The sequence below is a fragment of the Hyla sarda genome, chromosome 5 (assembly GCF_029499605.1).
Source record: "Hyla sarda isolate aHylSar1 chromosome 5, aHylSar1.hap1, whole genome shotgun sequence".
Taxonomy (NCBI): Eukaryota; Metazoa; Chordata; class Amphibia; order Anura; family Hylidae; genus Hyla; species Hyla sarda.
In genome coordinates this window covers 184,412,054-184,435,409 of record NC_079193.1, presented here as the reverse complement: position 1 = coordinate 184,435,409, position 23,356 = coordinate 184,412,054, and the positions used below count along the sequence as shown (strand labels likewise).

General features: G+C 43.6%; 1 protein-coding gene across 6 annotated transcripts in view; it reads right to left on the bottom strand.

Annotated features, from left to right (window-relative positions):
• LOC130273680 (serine-rich adhesin for platelets-like) overlaps positions 1 to 23,356 on the bottom strand; it is a 222,744-nt gene that overhangs the window by 88,998 nt on the left and 110,390 nt on the right. For all 6 annotated transcript variants that reach the window (XM_056520883.1, XM_056520880.1, XM_056520882.1 and 3 more), the window contains 3 exons: positions 8,978 to 9,085; positions 7,277 to 7,331; positions 3,112 to 3,142 (listed from right to left, as the gene is read on the bottom strand). In XM_056520883.1, coding sequence (XP_056376858.1) covers positions 3,112 to 3,142; positions 7,277 to 7,331; positions 8,978 to 9,085 — 194 coding nt within the window. The remainder of the gene's footprint in view (positions 1 to 3,111; positions 3,143 to 7,276; positions 7,332 to 8,977; positions 9,086 to 23,356) is intronic.

Genomic DNA, 23,356 nt, shown 5'->3' with positions numbered 1-23,356 from the left:
TGTTCTTTTCTGTCTAAGTGCTCTCTGATGACACCTGTCTCGGGAACCGCCCAGTTTAGAAGAGGTTTGCTATGGGGATTTGCTTCTAAACTGGACGGTTCCCGAGACAGGTGTCATCAGAGAGCACTTAGACAGAAAAGAACAACCTTAACTTCAGAAGCTCATAAGTACTGAAAGGTTTAAGATTTTTTAATAGAAGTAATTTACAAAATTGTTTAACTTTCTGGTATATAAAAAAAAAAAAAGTTTTTTCCTGGATAACACCTTTAACTGTCAATCTGTGGACTTCCTCTGTTTCAAAGGTTTGGGAGGCATGAAGGCGTATGTACGAGGCCTGTACATTCAGAAGATTGGCTGTTCCCCTTTGTTTTCCCCTTTAAGTATTCCCACAGGGCCATATCAATATCCCCACCAGTATCCACCAGTTGCAGCCAGAAGGGGTGAAAATCGTACAACAGGGCTGTCATCAGGCACCACAAGGTGGCAGCATGTTGTGAATTCACATATCAGCAAGGTGGGTACCCATGGAAGAGTAGAGAGTATCTTAAAAGGGATATTCCGCTGGAAATTTTTTATTTTTTTTAAATCAACTGGTGCCAGAAAGTTATACAGATATATATGTGCAAATCCCCATAGCAAACCTCTCCTGCTCTGGACAGTTCCTGACATGGACAGAGGTGTCAGCAGAGAGCATTGTGGTCAGACAGAAAGGAAATTAAAAAAGAAAAGAACTTCCTCTGGACCATACAGCAGCTGATAAGTACTGTAAGGATTAACATTTTTAAATAGAAGTAATTTGCAAATCTGTATAACTTTCTGGCACCAATTGATAACATTTTTTTTTCTTCCCAGTGGAGTACCCCTTTAAGAATTTTCTTAAGCACATCACTAGTATATGAGAGGGCCATATACACTGCTACACTGAACAGACAAAAGGGATAGGCTTTTGCACAATTATAGACAACCCCCTAGCATGGGAAGTATATGTGGAGTAAAAGGCCTGGGAAATCAAAGAACAGTGCAGGACATGTGAATAATCTATAATTAAATGTGTCTCCATAAAGCATAAGATGCCTGTCTGGTAGAGCATTACTGGACTAAAGTAGGCCCAAGAGTCCTGGAAAGAGGATGGAAGAAGTCCCACTGTAGCATTGCATTTGCACTAAACCTCTCCTTCCACCGCAAAATAGAGATACAAACGAAAACCAAATCCAACAACAACCTCCAAAACCTGGTGAGGGCCATCCGAAGAGAGTCAATCCACTGCACAGCATTCCCAGCAGAACAAGCAAGGAACTGCAGTTCGTATTTTCAGCATGAAGACAGCGACAGGCGGCTAAAGCTTTCAGCCATCTTCAGATCCACAGCAAATGTCAACTTCATTGCAGTCTAGCAATTTCATGGTTAATTTGGGAGTATTGAACAAGTGGGTCCTTCCTAAGGTCATAAAAGGTAGCCTAGCAGGATTGAGCATAGAGTAGATAATGTTCAGTGCTCTCATTTGTCTTTTGATGTCTAGAAACTGCGTACTCTGCCTCTGAAGTTCAGTAGAAAAGTCTGGGAAGATGACAAATTTACCCCAAACCCCCCAATAGGTCATGGTGGTCCTGTGTGGAACTGAGAATAGTGTCCTGGTCCTTAAAATGCAGAAGTATAGGATGCGGAGGCCTCCCAGGTGGCGGCTGACTGAACAGCACCCTATGTGCCCGCTCAACTGCAAACAGTGGAGCAAGGCAATTTTTGCCAAATTTATCATGGAGCCATTTCTCAAGGAAGTCTCCTGCATCTCTGCCTTCAGCATGCTCTGGGACACCAATGAGTTGCAAGTTATGTCTTTGGAAACGGTTTTCCAGATCATTCGATTTAGAGATCATTATCTACAACCCTCTTCAGGTCCTTCTGGACAGCTGAAAAGTGGTCTTCAAGGTCACTAACTCTGCCCTCAATAGCGGTCATGCGCTCATCTGTTTTACAAAGATCTTGTCTGATGAAGGAGATTTCCTCTTTAATAGTAGCAGTGTCAACCCCAAAGCCAGAACAGCAGTATAAATGTTCCTCAGGGTGGGCTCAGGGAGAGAAGAGAATTCTTTAGGAGAAGAGACGGCCAAGCCACAAACCTCCATAGCATGATGATGCAGCGACCTGTCATTGCAGGCAAAGGGGCCGTTTGATCAACCCTATCTTCAGACACCTCAGAGAAAGTCTCCCTTCACCACCTCTATGTTTGCCTCAGCATCTGCGTGCATATATCTCCAGGGGCACCGCAACTGTGGCGAGCCTGTGTCATCTTGCTTCCACAGGATGAGAAGGATGGCCTCCTTGCCGGGCTTAGATCTCTCGTTCAGCATGGCTGAGAAGTGGATCGGAGGATGCAGCAGTGTGTCAGCGGCGGGATTATTTGTGCGGCTGAGATGCAGCAGTTATTAGCAGATGAGGTAAGCAGGAGCTGTTTCTCTTCTACTCATATAGCACCTTCCAAAGCCAGTGCATCAATAACCCCCCCACATGCCATCTGTAGTTATGTTCTTTAAATCATCTCCCAAGCAGCACAGATGCTAGCATGTTCTGTCTACTTTCTTCAACATTAGGGAGACTTCAGGCAAACTGCCCAGCATTGATCCTACCCCCTAAGATGGAGAGTGTGTGAAATAGCGGTGCACCATGGAGGGGACTCTTAGGGTCTTCAATAACAGCAGTGAAAGCACTAAAGCCACATTGTCACTCACTCATCACATCAAGGTTAATGTAGCAAAACTATGTAAGGAATACTTTGTGCTGAAAACACCGGGGACCCCCAAACATCAGTAGGTGATGGCATCTCCAAGTAAAATGTCATCAATATCTGTGGTGGGAAAACTCCTTTACTGATGAAACTCACAGTAAACAAAAAATAGCAATAATAATAATATGTATTATTGTTGTTACTATTATCATTATTATTAATAATATTAAAAAAGCATGATAGTTTGTGTAACACAGACTTCTGTAACATTTCAAAGTAATTTTTTTTTTTATTTGTTCACACAGCCATCACATGAAAGTTCCCATGGAATGTGGCCAATGCAGTCATGACTTTTCAAAGCTTTAGAACCAGTACACACCACTGCTTACCTTATATTCTTGGCAATCTAATCTAATTTGTCTGTAGAGAAAAATAAAGGATTTTTTTTTCAAAAGATGACAAAGATTCACATAAACTAGGTTTACACCCATAGTAAAAAGCATACAAAAATTAATTAAGATAACACATTTCTACATTATTGTAAACTTTATTAGACTGCTCATACATTACATTTATTGTAAATGTGTGTGGTTTTTTAACAAGCCCAGGAGAAGCACATGGTTTTCACATGCTTTACCTGTACTTGTAAAACCACAAATAAATAGTATGGCTTGGATGCACTTTATGAGAAAAAGCCTGGCAAAGTGGACTATTTAATTTAAGGTACACTTAATCACCAAGGTTAATGACTGTACTGTAAAAAGTAGCATATATAACTAATGTAACTACAGATGTAAGACTTATTACAGTACTTCTGTGAATGTTGACTTAATTCAAGCATAATGTGTGACAATGCATTACTGAAGTTCAGTTCAAAGAAGATTTGCCATAACCAACAGTGGAACCTAGCTTTCATTTATTAGACCCATGTTGGACCCTTGTCTTAGGGCCCTATAACATGGGGTGATTATCAGCCAAACAGGGAGACACTGCCCTGTGTTATATGGAGAGTGATCAGCCAACCAACAAGCAAACGCTCGTTTATCAGCTAATTGGGTTGTTTTAATCAAACAAAAAATCTTTAACCACATACAGTCATGGCCGTAAATGTTGGCACTCCTGACATTTTTCAAGAAAATGAAGTATTTCTCACAGAAAAGGATTGCAGTAACACAGGTTTTGCCATACACATTTACTCCCTTTGCGTGTATTGGAACTAAACCACAAAAGGAAGGAAAAAAAAAAAAAAAGAAATTGGACATAATGTCACACCAAACTCCAAAAATGGGCTGGACAAAATTATTGGCACCCTTTCAAAATTGTGGAAGACTAAGATTGTTTCAAGCATGTGATACTCCTTTAAACTCACCTGGGGCAAGTAACAGGTGTGGGCAATATAAAAAACCTACCTGAAAGCAGATATAAAGGAGAGAAGTTCTTTGCATAGTGTGTCTGTGTGTGCCACACTAAGCCTGGACAACAGAAAGAGGAAAAGCGAACTGTGAGGACTTGAGAACCAAAATTGTGGAAAAATATCAACAATGTTAAGGTTACAAGTCCATCTCCAGAGATCTAGATTTGCCTTTGTCCACAGTGCGCAACATTAACCCCTTAAGGACTCAGGGTTTTTCCGTTTTTGCACTTTCGTTTTTTCCTCCTTACCTTTTAAAAATCATAACCCTTTCAATTTTCCACCTAAAAATCCATATTATGGCTTATTTTTTGCGTCGCCAATTCTACTTTGCAGTGACATTAGTCATTTTACCCAAAAATGCACAGCGAAACGGGAAAAAAAAATCATTGTGCGACAAAATCGAAAAAAAAAAACGCCATTTTGTAACTTTTGGGGGCTTTCGTTTCTACGCAGTGCATATTTCGGTAAAAATTACACCTTATCATTATTCTGTAGGTCCATACGGTTAAAATGATACCCTACTTATATAGGTTTGATTTTGTCGCACTTCTGGAAAAAATTATAACTACATGCAGGAAAATTTATACGTTTAAAAATGTCATCTTCTGACCCCTATAACTTTTTTATTTTTCCACGTATGGGGTGGTATGGGACTCATTTTTTGCGCCGTGATCTGAAGTTTTTATCGGTATGATTTTTGTTTTGATCGGACTTTTTGATCACTTTTTATTCATTTTTTAATGGTATAAAAAGTGACCAAAATACGCTTTTTTGGACTTTGGAATTTTTTTGCGCGTACGCCATTGACCGTACGGCTTAATTAATGATATATTTTTATAGTTCGGACATTTACGGACGTGGCGATACCACATATGTTTATTTTTTATTTTTTTTACACTTTTATTTTTTTTATGGGAAAAGGGGGGTGATTCAAACTTTTATTAGGGAAGGGGTTAAATGACCTTTATTAACACTTTTTTTTTACATTTTTTTTGTAGTGTTATAGGTCCCATAGGGACCTATAACACTGCACACACTGATCTCCTATGCTGATCACTGGCGTGCATTAACACGCCTGTGATCAGCATTATCGGCGCTTGACTGCTCCTGCCTGGATCTCAGGCACGGAGCAGTCATTCGTCGATCGGACACCGGGGAGGCAGGTAAGAGCCCTCCCGGTGTCCGATCAGCTGTTCGGGACGCCGCGATTTCCCCGCGGCGGTCCCGAACAGCCCGACTGAGCAGCCGGGTCACTTTCACTTTCACTTTCGAAGCGGCGGTCAGCTTTGACCGCCGCTTCTAAAGGGTTAATACCGCACATCGCTGCGATCGGCGATGTGTGGTATTAGCCGCGGGTCCCGGCCGTTGATTAGCGCCGGGACCGACGCGATATGATGCGGGATCGCGGCGCGATCCCGCTTCATATCGCGGGAGCCGGCGCAGGAAGTAAATATACGTCCTGCGTCGTTAAGGGGTTAAAAAGAAGTTTGCAACCCATGGCACTGTAGCTTATCTCTCTGGGCATGGACGGAAGAGAAAAATTGATGAAAGGTGTAAATGCAGGATAGTCCGGATGGTGGATAAGCAGCCCCAAACAAGTTCCAAAGATATTCAAGCTGCCCTGCTGGCTCAGGGAGCATCAGTGTCAGCATGAACTATCCGTCGACATTTAAATAAAATTAAACCCTATGGCAGGAGACTCAGGAGGACCCCACTGCTGACAGAGACATAAAAAATCAAGACTACATTTTGCCAAAATAAACTTGATTAAGCCAAAATCCTTCTGGGAAAACATCTTGTGGACAAATGAGACCAAGATAGAGCTTTTTGGTAAAGCACATCATTCTACTGTTTACCGAAAACAGAATGATACCTACAAAAAGAACACATATGGTGGAAGTTCAATGATGTTTTGCAGCCTCTGGCACTGGGTGCCTTGAATATGTGCAAGGCATCATGAAATCTGAGGATTACCAACAGATTTTGGGTCGCACTGTACAGCCCAGTGTCAGAAAGCTGAGTTTGCGTCCGAGATCTTTGGTCTTCCAGCAAGACAATGACCCCAAACATATGTCAAAAAGCACCCAGAAATGGATGGCAACAAAGCGCTGGAGAGTTCTGAAGTGGCCAGCAATGAGTCTACATCTAAATCCCATTGAACACCTATGGAGAGATCTTAAAATTGCTGTTGGGAAACGGACCTTCCAATAAGAGAGACCTGGAGCAGTTTGCAAAGGAAGATTGGTCCAACATTCCGGCTGAGAGGTGTAAGAAGCTTATTGATGGTTATAGGAAATAACTGATTTCAGTTATTTTTTCCAAAGGGTGTGCAACCAAATATTAAGCTAAGGGTGCCAATAATTTTGTCCAACCCATCTTTGGAGTTTGGTGTGACATTATGTCCAATTTGCTTTTTTTTCCTCTTTTTTTGGTTTAGTTCCAATACACACAAAGTAAATAAACATGTGTATAGCAAAACATGTGTTACTGCAATCCTTTTCTGTGAGAAATACTTCATTTTCTTGAAAAATTTAAGGGGTGACAACATTTACGACCATGACTGTATGTCATAGGAAAAGCATGGATATCAAAAACGAATACTTTTCAACGAAGTACAAACTAAAAGGACAAGATACAAAGACTTGTTCATTTGTACCGATCATAGAATGTATAAATTTGTTTGTTCTTCTACTACTTTAAGACCAAGGACAACTAAACATCCTTTACAGATGTTACACGTTTCCTCAGCCAAACCCACAACCTTGGACCCTCCTTCAGAATGCCAAAGTTCCTCTGTGAGGGGCCCAGGAAGTCAGATAATTGCTTATAAAAAGAATTATCAATAACATAAATACATATAGAGATCATGGAGTATAGCAGACAACATACGGGAACAGCATATATTCCTTCACAATAGCATAAAAAGAAAAAAAGAAGAAAAAAAAAAAAGGGCTGCATGCATGCCAAAACCATTACCAACTGCCACAGCAAGCCCAAATTGGAATGATGCTGGTTGGGACAAGTATTTTTTTCATAATGACAGGTACACTTTAATACATTCTATGGTAAAGTTAATATGGTTAAGGTAAAGTATATATGGTTAAGAAGTTTTGTCATATAAAAGGCAATTGAAAATTTACCTTTCAACTGATGAACTGCACTTTTTTTCATTCTGATCGACTGCACAGTTTTTTTCTACAGAGAGCGAAGAGAACAGAAACAGTTTAGCTATAAGACAGAGTGGACAGGAAAAGTGGAGTAAAACATTTTTTGAAAGTTTTGCCAGATGACGTGCACAATATTTTAGTTAGAAGACACTTTGGACGCACTTCTATTTGACTTAGAAAAAATTGGTTTGTCAGGAGAGCAGTGGGGCAGTAGGAAATGCAAGTATGATAATCACTCTTCACAACTGACTCAAACAATAGCTGTAACTCATCTAGGAAGGGCCATCATAAAAAATTTTTTTTTTTTAAATCTGATCTAGCCCACTGCTAGACCACAAAGGATATGCACTCAGTCTCATAGACTGCTATGCATTCCAGGAAGCATCCACAGAAAGAATGGACACGGAAGTCAGAATCTCCGTGCCAAAAACATCTAGCACGAAAATTGAACCATGTGTACAGCACAGCAGAATCTTTCAAAAGGAATTCAACAAGATCTCCAATTCCAATACAGAATTCTGCACGAACATTCGAAGGTGTGAACATAGCCTTAGGGCTCATGCAAACAGCAATATTATGTGCACAGACCCATATGGCAATCTTCATACTGCAGTATGGTTTGGCAATAAAGACTGATTCGCTCCTTGTGTCATCATGCGGTCTGTACCACTGTCTGGTACTGCATTCATCCCAATACTTCTAGGGAAGAATATAAACATAATAACACTACGTGACAGGAGCCTGTAATAACCATTGAGTGCATTCCTCTGAATTTGAACCTGAAAATGTTTACGGTTTACAGAGCAGCATCTGACCCTGGTAATCTTCATCCAGAGAGACAGCTGTCTGCACAGCTGGCCCTTATGTTGTGCACATGTTGCCCGTATGTTGTGCACGTTGCCCGTGTGTTGTGCACATGTGGCCCGTAGGTTGTGCACTTCTCGTGTAGACCAATGAATGAATCTACAATCACCTAAAATATAACACAATGAAAAAGAAAAGTGTATAAGGATGCAATAACACACATCGGATCCACCACGGATGTAAAGTTGCGGATCTGCAGTTGTAAAATCCGCAATTGCAGATTTTACAACGCAATCAAAAATACAAAAAAAAAAAAATACGGAAAAAGGAGCGTGGTAGCCGGGCAAAGGGGGTGCTCGTAAAAAATAAAAATAAAAAAAAATATAAAAAAAAAAACAGGCGGTTGCATGATATTTTTAAAAAATACCACATATTACTAATATTCTCACATAAAATGTGGTGGATTTGAGCTGTATAAAAAGTGCAAGATGTATGGAAAAAATTGTAAATAATATGGAAAAATACTTGTCTGGCCCTTATGGAGGTTTTACACCATGCAAAAGGAAATCAGACTTTTTCCAGAGGGGTTCATGCTGTGAGCCTTCTGACATTTACTGCAATTAAAATTAACCCCTCTTGTGCCTATTACTAGAAAGAAAATCCACGTGTGCAATATTAAGATCACATTAAATATATGATATGAACAATGAAATTAAAAATTAAATTTTTATCCTTGGTGTGACAAGAACATAAAACCAGCCTAACCCGGAACATTTTTAAAACTATACCAAACTAGCGTTGTTTATTACTATTAATATGCGGTGATGGACATGAACATAATTGACAGTACTTATTTTGGATAAATGGCACCTCTCTCATGATCTGTGACGGTAGAAGATATATCATTGCAATGTTGGTCATCCTTCCTTAAAATCTTCCGTGGAGGTTCACAATCTTCACTTTGTCTATTCTTTTTATCTATTTATAAAAAAAAAAAAAAAAAAAGAAAACCTGAATAACTAACCCCAAAATTACTGCATTCATTTCTTTTTTCCTAGTTTAAACTATAAAATCCTATCCTTTTTAATAATCTTCACCAATAAGAATATGTAACTACATGAAACTTTATGCAATATAGGTTATTAGAAGAAAGCAGCATTTTTACTTTGAAGTAACCTGTGGTTTAATTCTTCATGTGCAAAGGTTATTGCTTACAATGTTACCAGACATAACAAGCTAGTATAAACATAGGATTAAGAAGGTGTGGTGTAGCGGAGCAGAAAAGGGCAATCAGTGGTGAGGGTTAGAGATGAGCTAACTTTAGAAAAATTCAATTTGGCCGATTCGCTGAATTTTCCCCAAAAATTTGGTTCGGTCTGAATTTATTTGCGGCAAATCTGTATTAAAACGGCTATTTCTGGCCTACAGAGAGCCTCAATAGGGGTGTAGAACACTTTGCTTTGTTCTAACACGCATAGGGAGTGTGCTGGGTTAGTGAAATAATACTGTTATTCAGTAAGACATCCAGATTACAGGCATCGCTATTAGAATTACTGCCACAGAGCATCTGTATGTGGCAGATAGATTTTTTATGTAATTTTCATTTAATTTAATTTATTTAAATTTTTTGATTACCCATTCTGGTAAGCATCGAGCTGGCTGTCCGCCGCGAGGCGAGCTACCACCTGTTTCAGCCCCTGCCTCTCAGCGCACCTCCACTGCAGTACCAGCAACTTTGAAAGGAGCACATTCAGCTTCTGTGCCATTGGCGATAAGTGGGTGCATAAAGCTAGAAGTGGTTGCAGTGAAAAACAGATACCACCTGTTCCAGACCCTGCTATTTATGGTTCATTGTTATAGCTCCAAGCCATTTGGATTCATTGGCAATCATTGGATTCTTGTGATAATTCCACAGGTAATTTGACTGCGGCGACCATAGGGCCTCAGTCTTAAAAAGATTACATCGATTTTTTTTTAATTAAAATTTAAGATTTATATTAGATTCCCAAGTTTAATGTCCCAGTGTTTACTTTGGTTTTTGTGGTCATACTGTATTATTTCAAACTAACAAGGAGTCACATGGCGGCACAATGACAGAGCCTATAGGTGGTAGCAGCATGAGGAGACCATAATCTGGCAGAATGACACAGCCTGGAATTGGTGGCAGCAAGAGGAGACTACATAGTCGCTGGATGACACAGCCTGTAGCTCGTGGCAGCATGAGGAGACCATAGGGCCTCACAATCCCAAAGATTTAAAGAATAATTCAAAAATTAAAATTGAAGATTTATGGTAGCTAGTGCTACCATGAAAATTTGTAAGTAATGTTCCAGGCCCAGCATAATCAGTAAACCATATAGTGGCTGAATGACACAGCCTGCAGCTCGTAGCAGCATGAGGAGACCATAGGGTCTCACAATTCCTAAGATTTAAAGATGAATTTTAAAATTAAAATTGAAGATTTATGATAGCTAGTGCTACCATGAAAATTTGTAGGTAGGGCAGCATCAGTAATCCATATAGTGGCTGAATGGCACAGCCTGGAGGTGGCAGAAGCATGAGGAGACCATATAGTGGCTGAATGGCACAGCCTGGTGGCAATACCAGTACCTGGTGACAAATCAAGTTTGGTGCCCAGGAGTCCAGCGGATCTTCAAGGTGTGTTGGCACGGTCATGTCAAGGTATGTCACCACCTGCTGGTTCAGGTCCTGCTCCAGGTCTACCTGCTGCTGATGTGTTGCTTCACTATGCGGGTGAAGAAAGGTACTTATCAGCTACTGTAGACTCAGGCTGCTGATGGAGCTGGTACTGTTCCTGCCACCCCACACCTCCTCAGCAGCCATGGCAGTGGTAGGTGAGCGCAGAGGGCCCACCGAGTCAGACTTGCGAGAGAATGGACGATGGCTCCGATAGGCATCGGCCAACTGACTACGTAGGATGTCTCTGTAGTAGGTCAGTTTGTCCTTCCACTCAGTGGGTGTAAAAGAGGCCTCCATTTTGTGGCGGTAGCGAGAGTCCAATAAGATGGAGAGCCAGAAGTCATCCCGCTGCCAAATGGTGACAATTCAGCAATCACTACGCAAGCAAGTGAGCATGCATCGTGCTATTTGTGCAAGTGACTCAGAGGGACTCCCTGCCTCCATCTCCACTGCATGCTGCCGCGGTGTGTCTGGGTCCACCGTCTCGCCTTCCTCATAACCCTTTAGCTCCTCTGGCTGCTCCTGCTCCTCCTCTCCTGTCAAATGACTAGAAAAACTGCCCATTTGGCAAACCCTAAACTGTGCACCACTGTGCCCCTCCCTCTCCTCCAGTTCAGCCTCCACAGGGCTCATGTGGACGTGAGATGTAGGCGCCACGTCTCCATTGCCCTGACCAGCCATCGTTTTCAACACGTGTTGTAGGAAATGAAGAAGTGGAATTATGTCATTCATCACGTAATCCTGTGGCTTCCTCTGAGGGCCTGAGCAAACGGAAGGTGTCACGTATGAGCTGCCACTGGTTGACATGAAAGTTACACAGGGGAGTACCCCTATCCGCTTGGATCATCAAGAAATTGGTGATTGCTTTTCTCTGTCCATATAGTCTGTCCAACATATGGAGGGTGGAATTCCAACGTGTTGCAATGTCGGAAATCAGACTATGTTGGAGATACTGTTCTGATGCTACAGCTCAAGGAGTGTGTGCTTTGTGGTGTACGAGTGGCTGAAGTTTCCTTCCCATTGTTAGGATGTCGTGCAAATGGGGGGGGAACACTTCAGGAACCGTTTGACAACCAGATTGAACACGTGTGCCATGCAGGGCGCATGGCTCAGCCTTCCCCGTTGTCAGTCACCATGGTCCCATTTCCAGTTTTCATTGAGTAAGCCATACTAGAGCTGGGCGGTATAACCAAAAATGCATATCACTGTATTTTTGCAAGTTATGGTGGTTCCACGGTATTTAACGATTTAACGATATCCCCCCCCCCCCATAGGAAATAATCATATATGAACCCCAGGCGCTGCTATATTTCTCTAACACAACCCCCTCTCCCCTAGGCCTTAGCACTTTAAAATGAATAACTTATGGGCCGCTGGCGCTGGAAACGATTAAAGGAAAACTGTCAGATATTTTCTCCCGCACTATCCTGTGGATAGTGCAGGAGACGCTGATTAAACGAGCCCTACCTTAACCAGATCCGCCCGGCCGTTCGCCCGCAAATGTAGTTTTATTCTATGTGTATATCTTGCTGTAACTGGCACGGGCGGGGCTTCTGCAGGTTAACTGGCACTGATGTCAGCGCCGCTTAGGAATATTCATCCCCCCTCCCTCCAGTTCTCCCTCTCTTCGCCGCTCCTAACTGGAGAAAGGGGGGGATGAATATTCATGAGTGGCGCTGACGCCCGTGCCAGTTACAGCAAGATATACACATAGAATAAAACTACAATTGCGGGCGAGCAGCCAGGCGGATGCGGGCAAGGTAGGGCTCATTTTAATCAGCGTCTCCCGCACTATCCACCAGGATAGTGTGGGAGAAAATATCTGACAGGTTTCGTTTAAGTTGCGAGCCGGAGGCTGTCCCCTCCCCCTGCAAGCGCTAGAAGCCAGGTTTTTAGCGCTTGCAGAGGGAGGTGACAGCTTGCCGCAGCTCACATCTCATTCATTTAAAGCGCTGGCGGACCGCATGTCATTCATTTAAAGCGCCGACGGCCCGCAAGTTATTCATTTAAAGCGCCGGCGGCCCCGGAAGTCATTCATTTAAAGCGTGGCCCACAAGTCATTCATTTAAAGCGTGGCCCGCAAGTCATTCATTTAAAGCGTGGCCCGCAAGTCATTCATTTAAAGCGTGGCCCGCAAGTCATTCATTTAAAGCGTGGCCCGCAAGTCATTCATTTAAAGCGCCGCGGCCGGAAAATCATTCATATAAAGCGCTGCCGCAACTCATCTGCAGCTGATAATTCATTCATTCGAGGGGGGGGGGAGGGGCCCAACCGGTATTGCGGTATGGGAAAAATTCATATCGTGCAGGGAAAAATTTTGGTATTCAGTATGAACCGGTATACCGCCCAGCCCTAAGCCATACTCCGATTTCTTTATGAATGACTTTTAGCAGTTCCTCCCCTGTGTGACTTTGTTCACCAAGGCAAACCATGTGAAGAACAGCGTGACACCGCTGTGCCCTGTACACATGGTATGCTCAAGGGGCAATGAGACTTGTCTGGGCAGTAGAGGCTGAGGACACGGTGGAGGATGAGGAGGCGGAGTCGAACACTGTCACAGGACCAACGGCCTGAGAGCATGGAGGAGGAAGCGACTTGACCTGTCCAAGTTAGTGTTGTGGCTGTGCAGGAGCCACATTCACCCAGTGAGCCGTAAAGGACATGTATTGTCCCTGACCATAGTTACAGCTCCAAATGTCGGCGTTGCCGTGCACTTTGGTACACACCAACAGGCTCAAGGACTGGCCCACCTTCTCTTCCACAAAATTGTGCAGGGCTGGTACTGCCTTCTTCGCAAACAAATTACGACTTGGCACTCTCCACCTCGGCTCAGCTAAAGCCATCAGTTCTCTGAAAGGTGCAGAGTCCGCCACTTGAAAAGGGAGAGACTGTAGCACCAGCAATTTGGACAGGAGCACATTCAGCTTCTGTGCCATTGGGTGAGTGGGTGCATACTGTTGTCTCTTGGACATGGTTGTCCAGATGGGTTGCTGGCAGAATGACTGACATAGTAGGAGGAGCAGGAGCATTTGGAGTGACAGAAGGAGAGTATGATGCATAGCTCCCTTCAGCTGAGGTGGTGGAACCTTGGCTGGCTGAAACAGGGAGCGGTGTGCCACTGGGTGATGCAGCAGGCTGGACCACTACATCGGAGCCACGGTTCTCCCAGGCTGCTTTATGGTGGCGCAGCATATGTTGACGCAGGGCCGTGGTGCCAACATTGGGACCCTGGCCACGCTTCACCTTCTGCCGACACATCTTGCATGTGGCTAGGTTAACCTCCTCCGGATGCTTGATCAAAAACTGCCACACCGCCGAGTAGACGATTTTCCAAGCAACAGTCTGCACTAACTGACTGCTACTGCCGCCGTCTTCAGGAACCCTGTTCCACTACCTCTTGGGAAGGTAGGCTGCTGTGAAGCCGGTGGTCTCCCTCGTGCACGTTTGGCTCCAGAATGTCCACTTCTGCCACCATGCTGACTGCCAACCATGCTATCACCTTGCTGGCCCAGCTGCTGCCTCACGGGCAACCTGCAACCCTCTTCTCCTGATGATGAAGCCCCTTCTGCACCCGGCTCCCAATTGCAATCGGCTTCATTGCACGTCACTGATGTCCTCCTCAGGTTCCTCAACAGTGTCTGCTTCAGGACCCTGAAGGCTCGCAACACCACATCCCACGCCACTCTATTCTACTCATCCCTACTTGCCCGCCTAGCGGAGGAAGCGGCGGATTTCTCCTCCACTTCTTGGCTGGGCAGTAGCTTCTGACTGCCCTCTATTAGATTGTCCTCAGTGAATAGTGGAGCTGAACCCACAGCATAAGATACTTCTGTAGGGGAGGGAACAGCACAGGACAGATGCAATGGGAGGACAGGGACTGCTCCCGGGCCATGCCAACTGAGGGTTGTATCTGAGGAACCCACCGACTGTTGACTGGGGGGTATCCGATGTCACTTGTGATGAAGTCGATGACCGTGTTAACCAATCGATGACTGCAGATGGGTTGCTGGTCAAGACACGACCACTAGCTGATACCAGGAGATCAGGGCTCTCTCTGTGACTTCTGCTGCCTCTTGCCCCTAGTCTGCTGTGACCTCTGCCTGCGCCTGATGAATTTAGGCCTCTGATATGTCCTGGCTCTTCTCTGCCTAAATATTCTTAGTGCGTATATGAGGGGAGTACAATACGCTTCACTATGCTTAAAACAGTATTTGTCAAGAACAGCAGCAGGTGTGTACTTTTGGCTGTCCTTTCACAGTATCTAGGCCCTTCACAGATGAACAGGTACAGAATAGTACACTACTTAGATGTAGGTATGTGGTATGCACTTATGAGGGCAGAAAAATGTGCTGCAGTATGCTTAAACATATTTTTGCACAACACCAGCAATACACAACAGTGCTGCAGCACTAAAACACAAAATTGCACTCTCTCACTATTAGGAATGGACTGCTGGATGTCTATTATACAGTCTACAGACTAGTATAAATCAGCAGACCATTTGTTGTGGAACAAAGAGGGCAGAAAAATGCGCTACAGTACGCTTGAAAAAACGTATTGGAGTAAAACAGCCGGTGATTACTTTTGCCTGGACTTTCACAGGATCTAGGCACTTGACAGATTAACAGGTACAAAATAGTACACTACTTAGATGTAGGTACGTGATATGCACTTATGAGGGAAGAAAAATGCGCTACAGTATGTTTTAAAAAAAAATGTATTTTTGCACAACACCAGCAGTACAAAAGGGGACAAAGGGTGACCCTGAGTTGAAGCGGCTACACACATACCCACCCTCAGCCTGGCTACTGGGGGGGGGGGGGGGGGGGGGGGATTTAAACCTAGTTTTTCTCTATCCGCCAACCGTCACTCTCTAGGGGGCTCCCAGGTACCCCCTGCTCAGTTGCGACTTTCCACGCTTTTTCGGCGGTTAATCCGCTTGGCAGCGCTCTACGACCTATGGCGTATTAATCACCCGTCGGATCACTCCTTTTCTTTTTACTCGCATCCGCATAAACTCCATAAACATATTGGTTACTTTTTTGGTAACCTTCCAATGGTGCATATGCTCTCCACTGCCTCTATGGAATCAATCTCCTGGTCTGACCATGGCCCTATCCTCGTCTCCTTTTCCCCTTTTACTTCTCATCATCGCTGCCACTGGTGGCCACTGTTAAGGACGTAGGGCGTACCTGTACGCCCTACGCCCGGTCCAAGTGTGTTTAAAACAGGGTCACACCGTAACCCTGCATCCCACCGGGTCATTCCCTGGGCTAACAGCGCGTGGCACCGATCATTGTGCCGTGCGCTATTAACCCTTCAGACGCGGCGATCAAAGTTGACCGCTGCGTCTGAAAGTGAAAGTAAACGCTTCCCGGCAGCTCAATCGGGCTAATCGGGACATCGCGATAAAATCAGCTAGGACGCGAGCGGAGACCCCCTTACCTTGCTCCATTGCGTCCGATCGGCGTTTGGTTGCTATCTCTCTGATCCATGCAAAGTTATGGCTTTGCAGGGATCAGAGTAAAAGATCAGTGTGTGCAGTGCTATAGCTCCCTATGGGAGCTATAGCACTGCAAAAAAAAAAAAAAAAGTTAACAAAAGGTCATTTAACCCCTTCCCTAATAAAAGTTTGAATCACCCCCCTTTTCCCATAAAAAAAAAACTGTGTAAATAAAAATAAACATATGGGGTATTGCCGCTTGCCGAAATGTCCGATCTATAAAAATATATAATTAATTAAACCACACGGTCAATTGCGCAAAAAAATTCCAAAAGTCCAACATAGCGTATTTTTGGTCACTTCTTTTATCATGAAAATTTTTTTTATAAAAAGCGATCAAAAAGTCCGATCAATACAAAAATGGTACCGATACAAACTTCAGAACATAAAATTAGCCCTCATACCGGCCCGTATGCGGAAAACTAAAAAAAAAAGTTATAGGGATTAGAAGATGAGAATTTTTTACGTATACATTTTGCATGTAGTTATGATTTTTTTTCCGAAGTACGACAAAGTTCAACCTATATAAGTAGGGTATCATTTTAACCGCATGGACCTACAGAATAAAGATAAGGTGTCATTTTTACGGAAAAATTTACTGCATAGAAATGGAAGCCTCCAAAAGTTACAAAATGACATTTTTTCTTCAATTTTGTCGCACAATGAATTTTTTTCCGTTTCGCCGTGGATTTTTTGGTAAAATGACTAATGTCATTGCAAAGTAGAATTGGTGGCGCAAAAAATAAGGCATCATATGGAATTTTATGTGCAAATTGAAAGCATTATGATTTTTAGAAGGTGATAAGGAAAAAATGAAAATGCAAAAATGGAAAAACCCTGCATCCTTAAGGGGTTAATGACTCTCTGCTTAAAACACCTTCTTCCCGGGACTCGATCTTAACTAGCATTACTAATTACTATGCCGACAATGAGGGCTCGGTGTCCTCTCCAGCTATCCTGTGGGAGGCTCAAAAGGCAGTGGTCCGAGGACATTGTATAGCCTTGGGCTCTCGTCTAAAGCGAGATGCATTGAACCGCTCCCGGTAACTTAGGGCACAAATCTCTGCTTTGGAAACTCTTATGCTGACTGCCCCTTCCCTCACAGTTTTGAGGCGCTTAGCAGCCGCATGATCTCAGTTGGGAGACTTGGCTCTCCGCAAAGTGGAACGCCAGCTGCTTTATGCTAAACAGCGGTTTTATGAATAAGGCAACAAAGCGCACACAATGTTGGCTAGGCGCTTAAAAGAGCGTGCGGCTGCTCAGGCTCCTTCGGCCCTGGGGGACGATGCAGGTAGTCTTCACAATCATTCTGATTCCATTTCTCGCCTCCTCCATGACTACTACTCCAAACTCTACTGTCTTCCCTCTCAAATCCCCTCGGACCCAGGTGAACGTGCTGCAGCAGTGGACTCCTTTTTCTCTAGATGTAGCCTTCCAGCCCTCTCTGCGAATGAATGCACCTGTTACACTCGAGGAGCTTGCTGACGTTCTTAAGTCCCTTCCGACGGGGCGCTCGCCGGGTTTACCTATTTATACTATAAAACCTATTTGTCAGTTCTTCTCCCTAATCTGGTCCCTCTAACTCTTTTCTGAGTGGGGAGGGGATTCCGCAGTCCTTTTTACACTCTTTAATTACCCTGATTCCTAAGCCTAACAAAAAACCCCACGACTGTTCTAGCTATAGGCCTAAAGCCCTGTTGAACTCTGACCTGAAATTGTTCTCAAAGATCCTGGCTGCCAGTCTTTGTAATTTTCTCCCCGCTCTCATACATAAAGACCAAGTTGGTTTCATCCCCTGTCGTCAAGGGGTCGAGAACACAAGACGGGTAGTCAACCTTATTGATCTTGTCAATAAGATCTGAACAAGCCTTAATTTTGAGCTTAGATGCCGAAAAAGCGTTTGATAGACTGGACTGGCCTTTCATGTTTGCTACTCTTCAGAAATTTGGAATAGCAGGTAACTTCTTCTCAGGAAGACTTAAAATCTGTCTGTTATGATGTCTTACTTACCTTTACTAACACTCTTCTGTCTTTACCTACCTTGTATAAACTCCTGAATGAGTATGGTCTAGTCTCGGGCTATAAGGTCAATCTTTCCAAGTTGGAAGCTATGCCTGTCAACCTTCCATCTTCTTTGGTGTCCAAACTACTCTTTCCGCTGGTCTCCCACTGCTATTAAGTATCTTGGGGTTTCCCTCCCCCCTAGCTATTCCTCTCTACACTCTGTTAATTTCCCCTCCTTGTTCCGAGAGCTACGATCCCTATTAGAAAAATGGAGGTCACGATACATCTTTCTTTGGACGGCTAGCTGCTGTCAAGATAGCGATTCTCCCCAAGCTGCTGTACTTTTTTTTTAGACTTTACCGGTCCAGGTCCCCCTGGCAGCGCTGCGATCGTTTCAGTCGGCTATTTTCAGGTTTATCTGGGAGGCCAAAAGACATAGGCTTCCTATGTCTGTAATGATGGCGAGTCAATGCACGGGAGGTCTGGGAGTGCCTGACGTTATGAAATATTATTGGGCAGGACACCTACGTCACCTAGCCGCGTGGTCTACCCACTGGGCTTATGGTAAATGGAACTCGAAAAGTTATGGTTGGCACCGGTACATCCTAACGCCTTCCTATGGTCCTTCCCACTCCTTTCCCCTACACACCCCCTCCTGGGCCCTATGACTTTCACCCGCTATGTCTGCACATACTGCCCTAGGCGGTTCCGACTCCTTTCCTCCTTCTCCCCAATGCAATCCTTCCTCTATCACCCAGCCTTCCCCCCAGGAGGTACCTCACATATGGTAAGGGAATGGGGATCAAGAGGTCTATTTTGTTGGGCTGATTTTGTGAAATCTGTCACTCGTGTCCTCTTACCCTTTGACGGCTTGCAGTCTCGCTCAGACCTCCCTGCTTCTGCATTGGCTCACTATACACAACTGAGACATTATCTGTCCTCGCAGCGGGGCTCGCTTACTGTGTCGCTCCCCGCGAGCGGTTGTGTAGGAGTGGGCCTCAGACGAAGGGACTACTCGAGTATCTATTCCCTTTTGAACTCTCCCCTGGATGGTGCCCCCCCCCTTTCATAGCTATATGGGGCGCTGGGAGGGGGGTCGTTTATACTACCCTTTCTCACTGGCTGGTGATCTGCGATATGGCCTCTAGGGCCTCCATTTGTACAGCATATACAGAGACCCAATTTAAGATGCTAATGGGCTGGTGCCACACCCCTGTTCTACTCAATAGGCTGAACCCTGATATATCACCGCAATGTTGGAGATGTGGAGGGGGTTGGGTGATATGTACCACATATTCTGGACATGTCCATTGATCACCCCATTTTGGGTGAAAGTACAACATTTACTTTGGGAGGTTATGGGAGTTAGGGTGCCCTTGGATCCCCTGGTCTTTCTATTGCACCTATCGACTAGAGCCTTGGCTAAGCGACAGTTTAAACTATTTTTGCATATTGTACTGGCGGCCAAGACTCTCGTTGCTAAGCATTGGAAGCAGACCACCCCTCCTCCTGAGGGTGACCTCATAAACAGAATTTGGGATCTTCGCTCCCTGGAATTTATTACTGCCTCCCTCAACAACACCATCCCGCAGTTTCTCTCAAAATGGGAACCGTGGGACAGATTAACTGATAGGCAACCTCCCTGATTTCTTTGCCTTTCATGGGCCTTCTTCTCTTCCTTTCTTTTTCTGTCTTTTTCTTTGTCTCTTCTCCGTTTTTTTTTTCTCTCTCCTTTTGTGCCTCCCCTTTTTCCTGGCTGTGGGTTGTCTTTGTCTCCCTCCCAGTAGAAAATGTATAGGAATGTTCTGTAGTACACTAGTTTACCTTGACACAGTGATGCCTTATTGTGTAAATTGTTTTGCAGTGTCTTCTTGTGTGTATTTCCTGCCATTGGGGAATGTATCCCCAACCCCACTGCTTGTTTTTATTCTTTTTGTTAAAAACTAATAAAAATTACAGTTTAAAAAAAAAAAAAAAAAAGGTTGCCCTGGGAATTACAGACCTGTTAGTATAACCTCCGTTGTATGTAAATTGTTTGAGGGTTTTCTATGAGATGCTATTTTGGAGTATATTGATAGAAACAAATGTATGACACCATATCAGCAAGGGTTTATGAGTGATCGGTCCTATCAAACTAACCTGATCAGCTTTTATGAGGAGGTGAGCTCCAGACTGGACTAGGGTCTATTGCTGGATGTCGTATATCTGGATTTTTCAAGGCATTTGATACGGTGCCACATAAAAGATTGGTGCATAAGTAACTGGCTCTATGATAGGAAACAGAGGGTGGTTATTAATGGTACTTATTCTGATTGGGTGACTGTTACTAGTGGGGTACCACAGGGTTCAGTCTTGGGTCCTGTCCTATTTAATATATTTATTAATGACCTTGTAGAGGGGTTTAATAGTAAAGTAGCAATCTTTGCAGATGATACTAATACTCTGTAAAGCGGTAAACACTATAGAGGACAGTGAACTGTTACAAATAGATCTAGATAGGTTAGAGGTTTGGGCTGAGAAGTGGCAGATTAGGTTCCAACACTGATAAATGTAAGGTAATGCACATGGGAAGGAAAAAACCGGGACGGGGTTATATATAAAATGGGAGAACACTTGGGACGGCTGACGTGGAAAAGGACTTAGGGGTCTTAGTTAATAGTAAACTTAGCTGTAGTGACCAGTGTCAGGCAGCTGCTGGCAAGGCAAATAAAATCATTGGGTGCATCAATAAGGGCATAGATGCCCACGAAAAGGAAATAATTCTACCACTATACAAATCACTAGTCAGACCACACATAGAATACTGTGTACAGTACTGGGCACCAGTGTACAAGATATAGTGGAGCTGGAGAGGGTTCAAAGACGGGCAACCAGGGTAATACAGGGGATGGGAGGACTACAGTACCCAGAAAGATTATCAGAATTAGGGTTATTTAGTTTAGAAAAAAGTCTTAGGGGAGACCTAATTATGTATAAATATATCAGGGGGCAGTACAAAGATCTCTCCAATTATATATTTATAACCAGGACTGTATCTATAACAAGGGAGCACCCTATACGTTTAGAGGAAAGAAGATTTCTACACCACCACAGACGGGGGTTCTTTACTGTAAGAGCAGTGAGACTGTGGAATACTCTTCCGGAGGAGGTGGTCATGGTAAACTCTGTAAAATAGTTCAAAAGGGGTCTGGATGCATTTTTGGAGAATAATAACATTGATGGTTATGTATACTAGATATTTAGGGACAGAATGTTGATCCAGAGATTTATTCTGACTGCCATATTTGGAGTCGGGAAGGAATTTTTACCTCTACTATGAGTTTTTTTTTTTGCCTTCCCCTGGATCAACTCCGTATGGACTCATTAGGGATATAGGTTAAACTAGATTGACTCTGGTATTTTTTCAAGCTTATGAACTATGTTACACAACAATGCTGCAGCACACATTCGCTATGTACTAAACCAAAAATTGCACTCTCTTAAAGACTATTAGGAATGGACTGCTAGGTATTATACAGACTAGTATAACCAGCAGACCATTTGTTGTGGAACAAAGACACAATTGTGCAGAAAAATTATCCCTCCATCCTCTGCTAAGGTTTAAGAAGCTGAGGCAGTTTGTTCAAATGTATGAGGCAACACACAGCTCTATGACCCTCTCTGTAATACACTGCTGTAGAAAGTGACTGGGAGGTTCATGACTGCAGGAAAAATTATTTTCAGTGAAAAGCACTGCTCTCTGTTCACCAGAAAACTGATGTGACTAGGAGGTGAAACGCTGCTGGAAAAAGCTTTTCTGTGTGTCACACACACACAGGCTGTCCATCCTATCTCTTTGCAGTGTAATGAATAAAGTGACTAGCCGGAATATGGCTGTCGATTATATAGGGCTGTGACATCACAGGGATGACTGGCTGCTGATAGGCTGCATCCTGCATGTGATTCAGGGTCATCCCGCCTACTTGCCTTGCCTTCCCATAGTTCCTTGCCCCATGTCCTCACATGTGGATCCGCCATTTTAGATGCCCTGGAGCCTGCACCGCTCTAAATTAAGTTTAATTAAGCGATTCCCGCAATAGAATCGTCGCAATATTCGCATTCGTTGCGAATTGAATTTTCCATGAAGTTCGTAACCAATTCAGATTTTTTTCATTTTTGCCCATATTATGCACACATTTACCATTTCTTGTTGTATAGTGTTTTATTCCAGCACATCTGCATCCATGTAATTTATTACTCTGTCCTAATCATTTAATCACCAGTCTGACACAAAGTTGTCCGGAGTCAGCTGACTTAACTACAGTATCAAATAATCACCCACCATATCTCCTTCTGACTGATTTTTTTTTTTACTGGAATACATATATTTATATTTGCGCTACATAGGAGTGTGGGTCATATGATGCTGCATTCCATTTGGTGGACGCAGCGTCATGTGACTGTGCGCTTCACCTTCCGGATGTGACGCGCTGAGTCTGGGGCGCCGCAGACGGCCGATGGGTGCATGGATTGTGTGTTCTTTGACAGAGGATCGATTTTCGGCCTGTAGGTGAGCCGGATGTGACTTTTTTTTCTGGATACTGTAAATTATTAAGAACGCTGAGGGCAACACACTAACATGTGGAATGTTAATTGTGTATATATAGAAGTAATTTAGATTGTTAGTTTAGCGCTTGAGAAAGGAGGTTATGTGAATACTCTGAAACGCGTCGCTCTTATTGTTAGTGTATATGTATCATTTTTATAAATTATCCATTTGTGCAAAAACCTGAAGGATACCAGGCGCTGCTTCTCCATCTGTAAGAGATCTTGATTTGTCATCCAGGAGGGGAGAATGTTTGTTTATTCACATCCCCCCACAGTGACCTAAGTCTATATGTACATGTTTTCAATTTGTGTGATACAGACTGAACTCCCGAGTTCTGGTGGCTGTTTTTGGTTCCTTTTCTCTTTGCAAATATAACACAATAAACAAGGCTGTGTGATATTTCCAGAGCTTTCAAATTGTGGCATTACTCTACCATATGTGTTCCACTGTACAA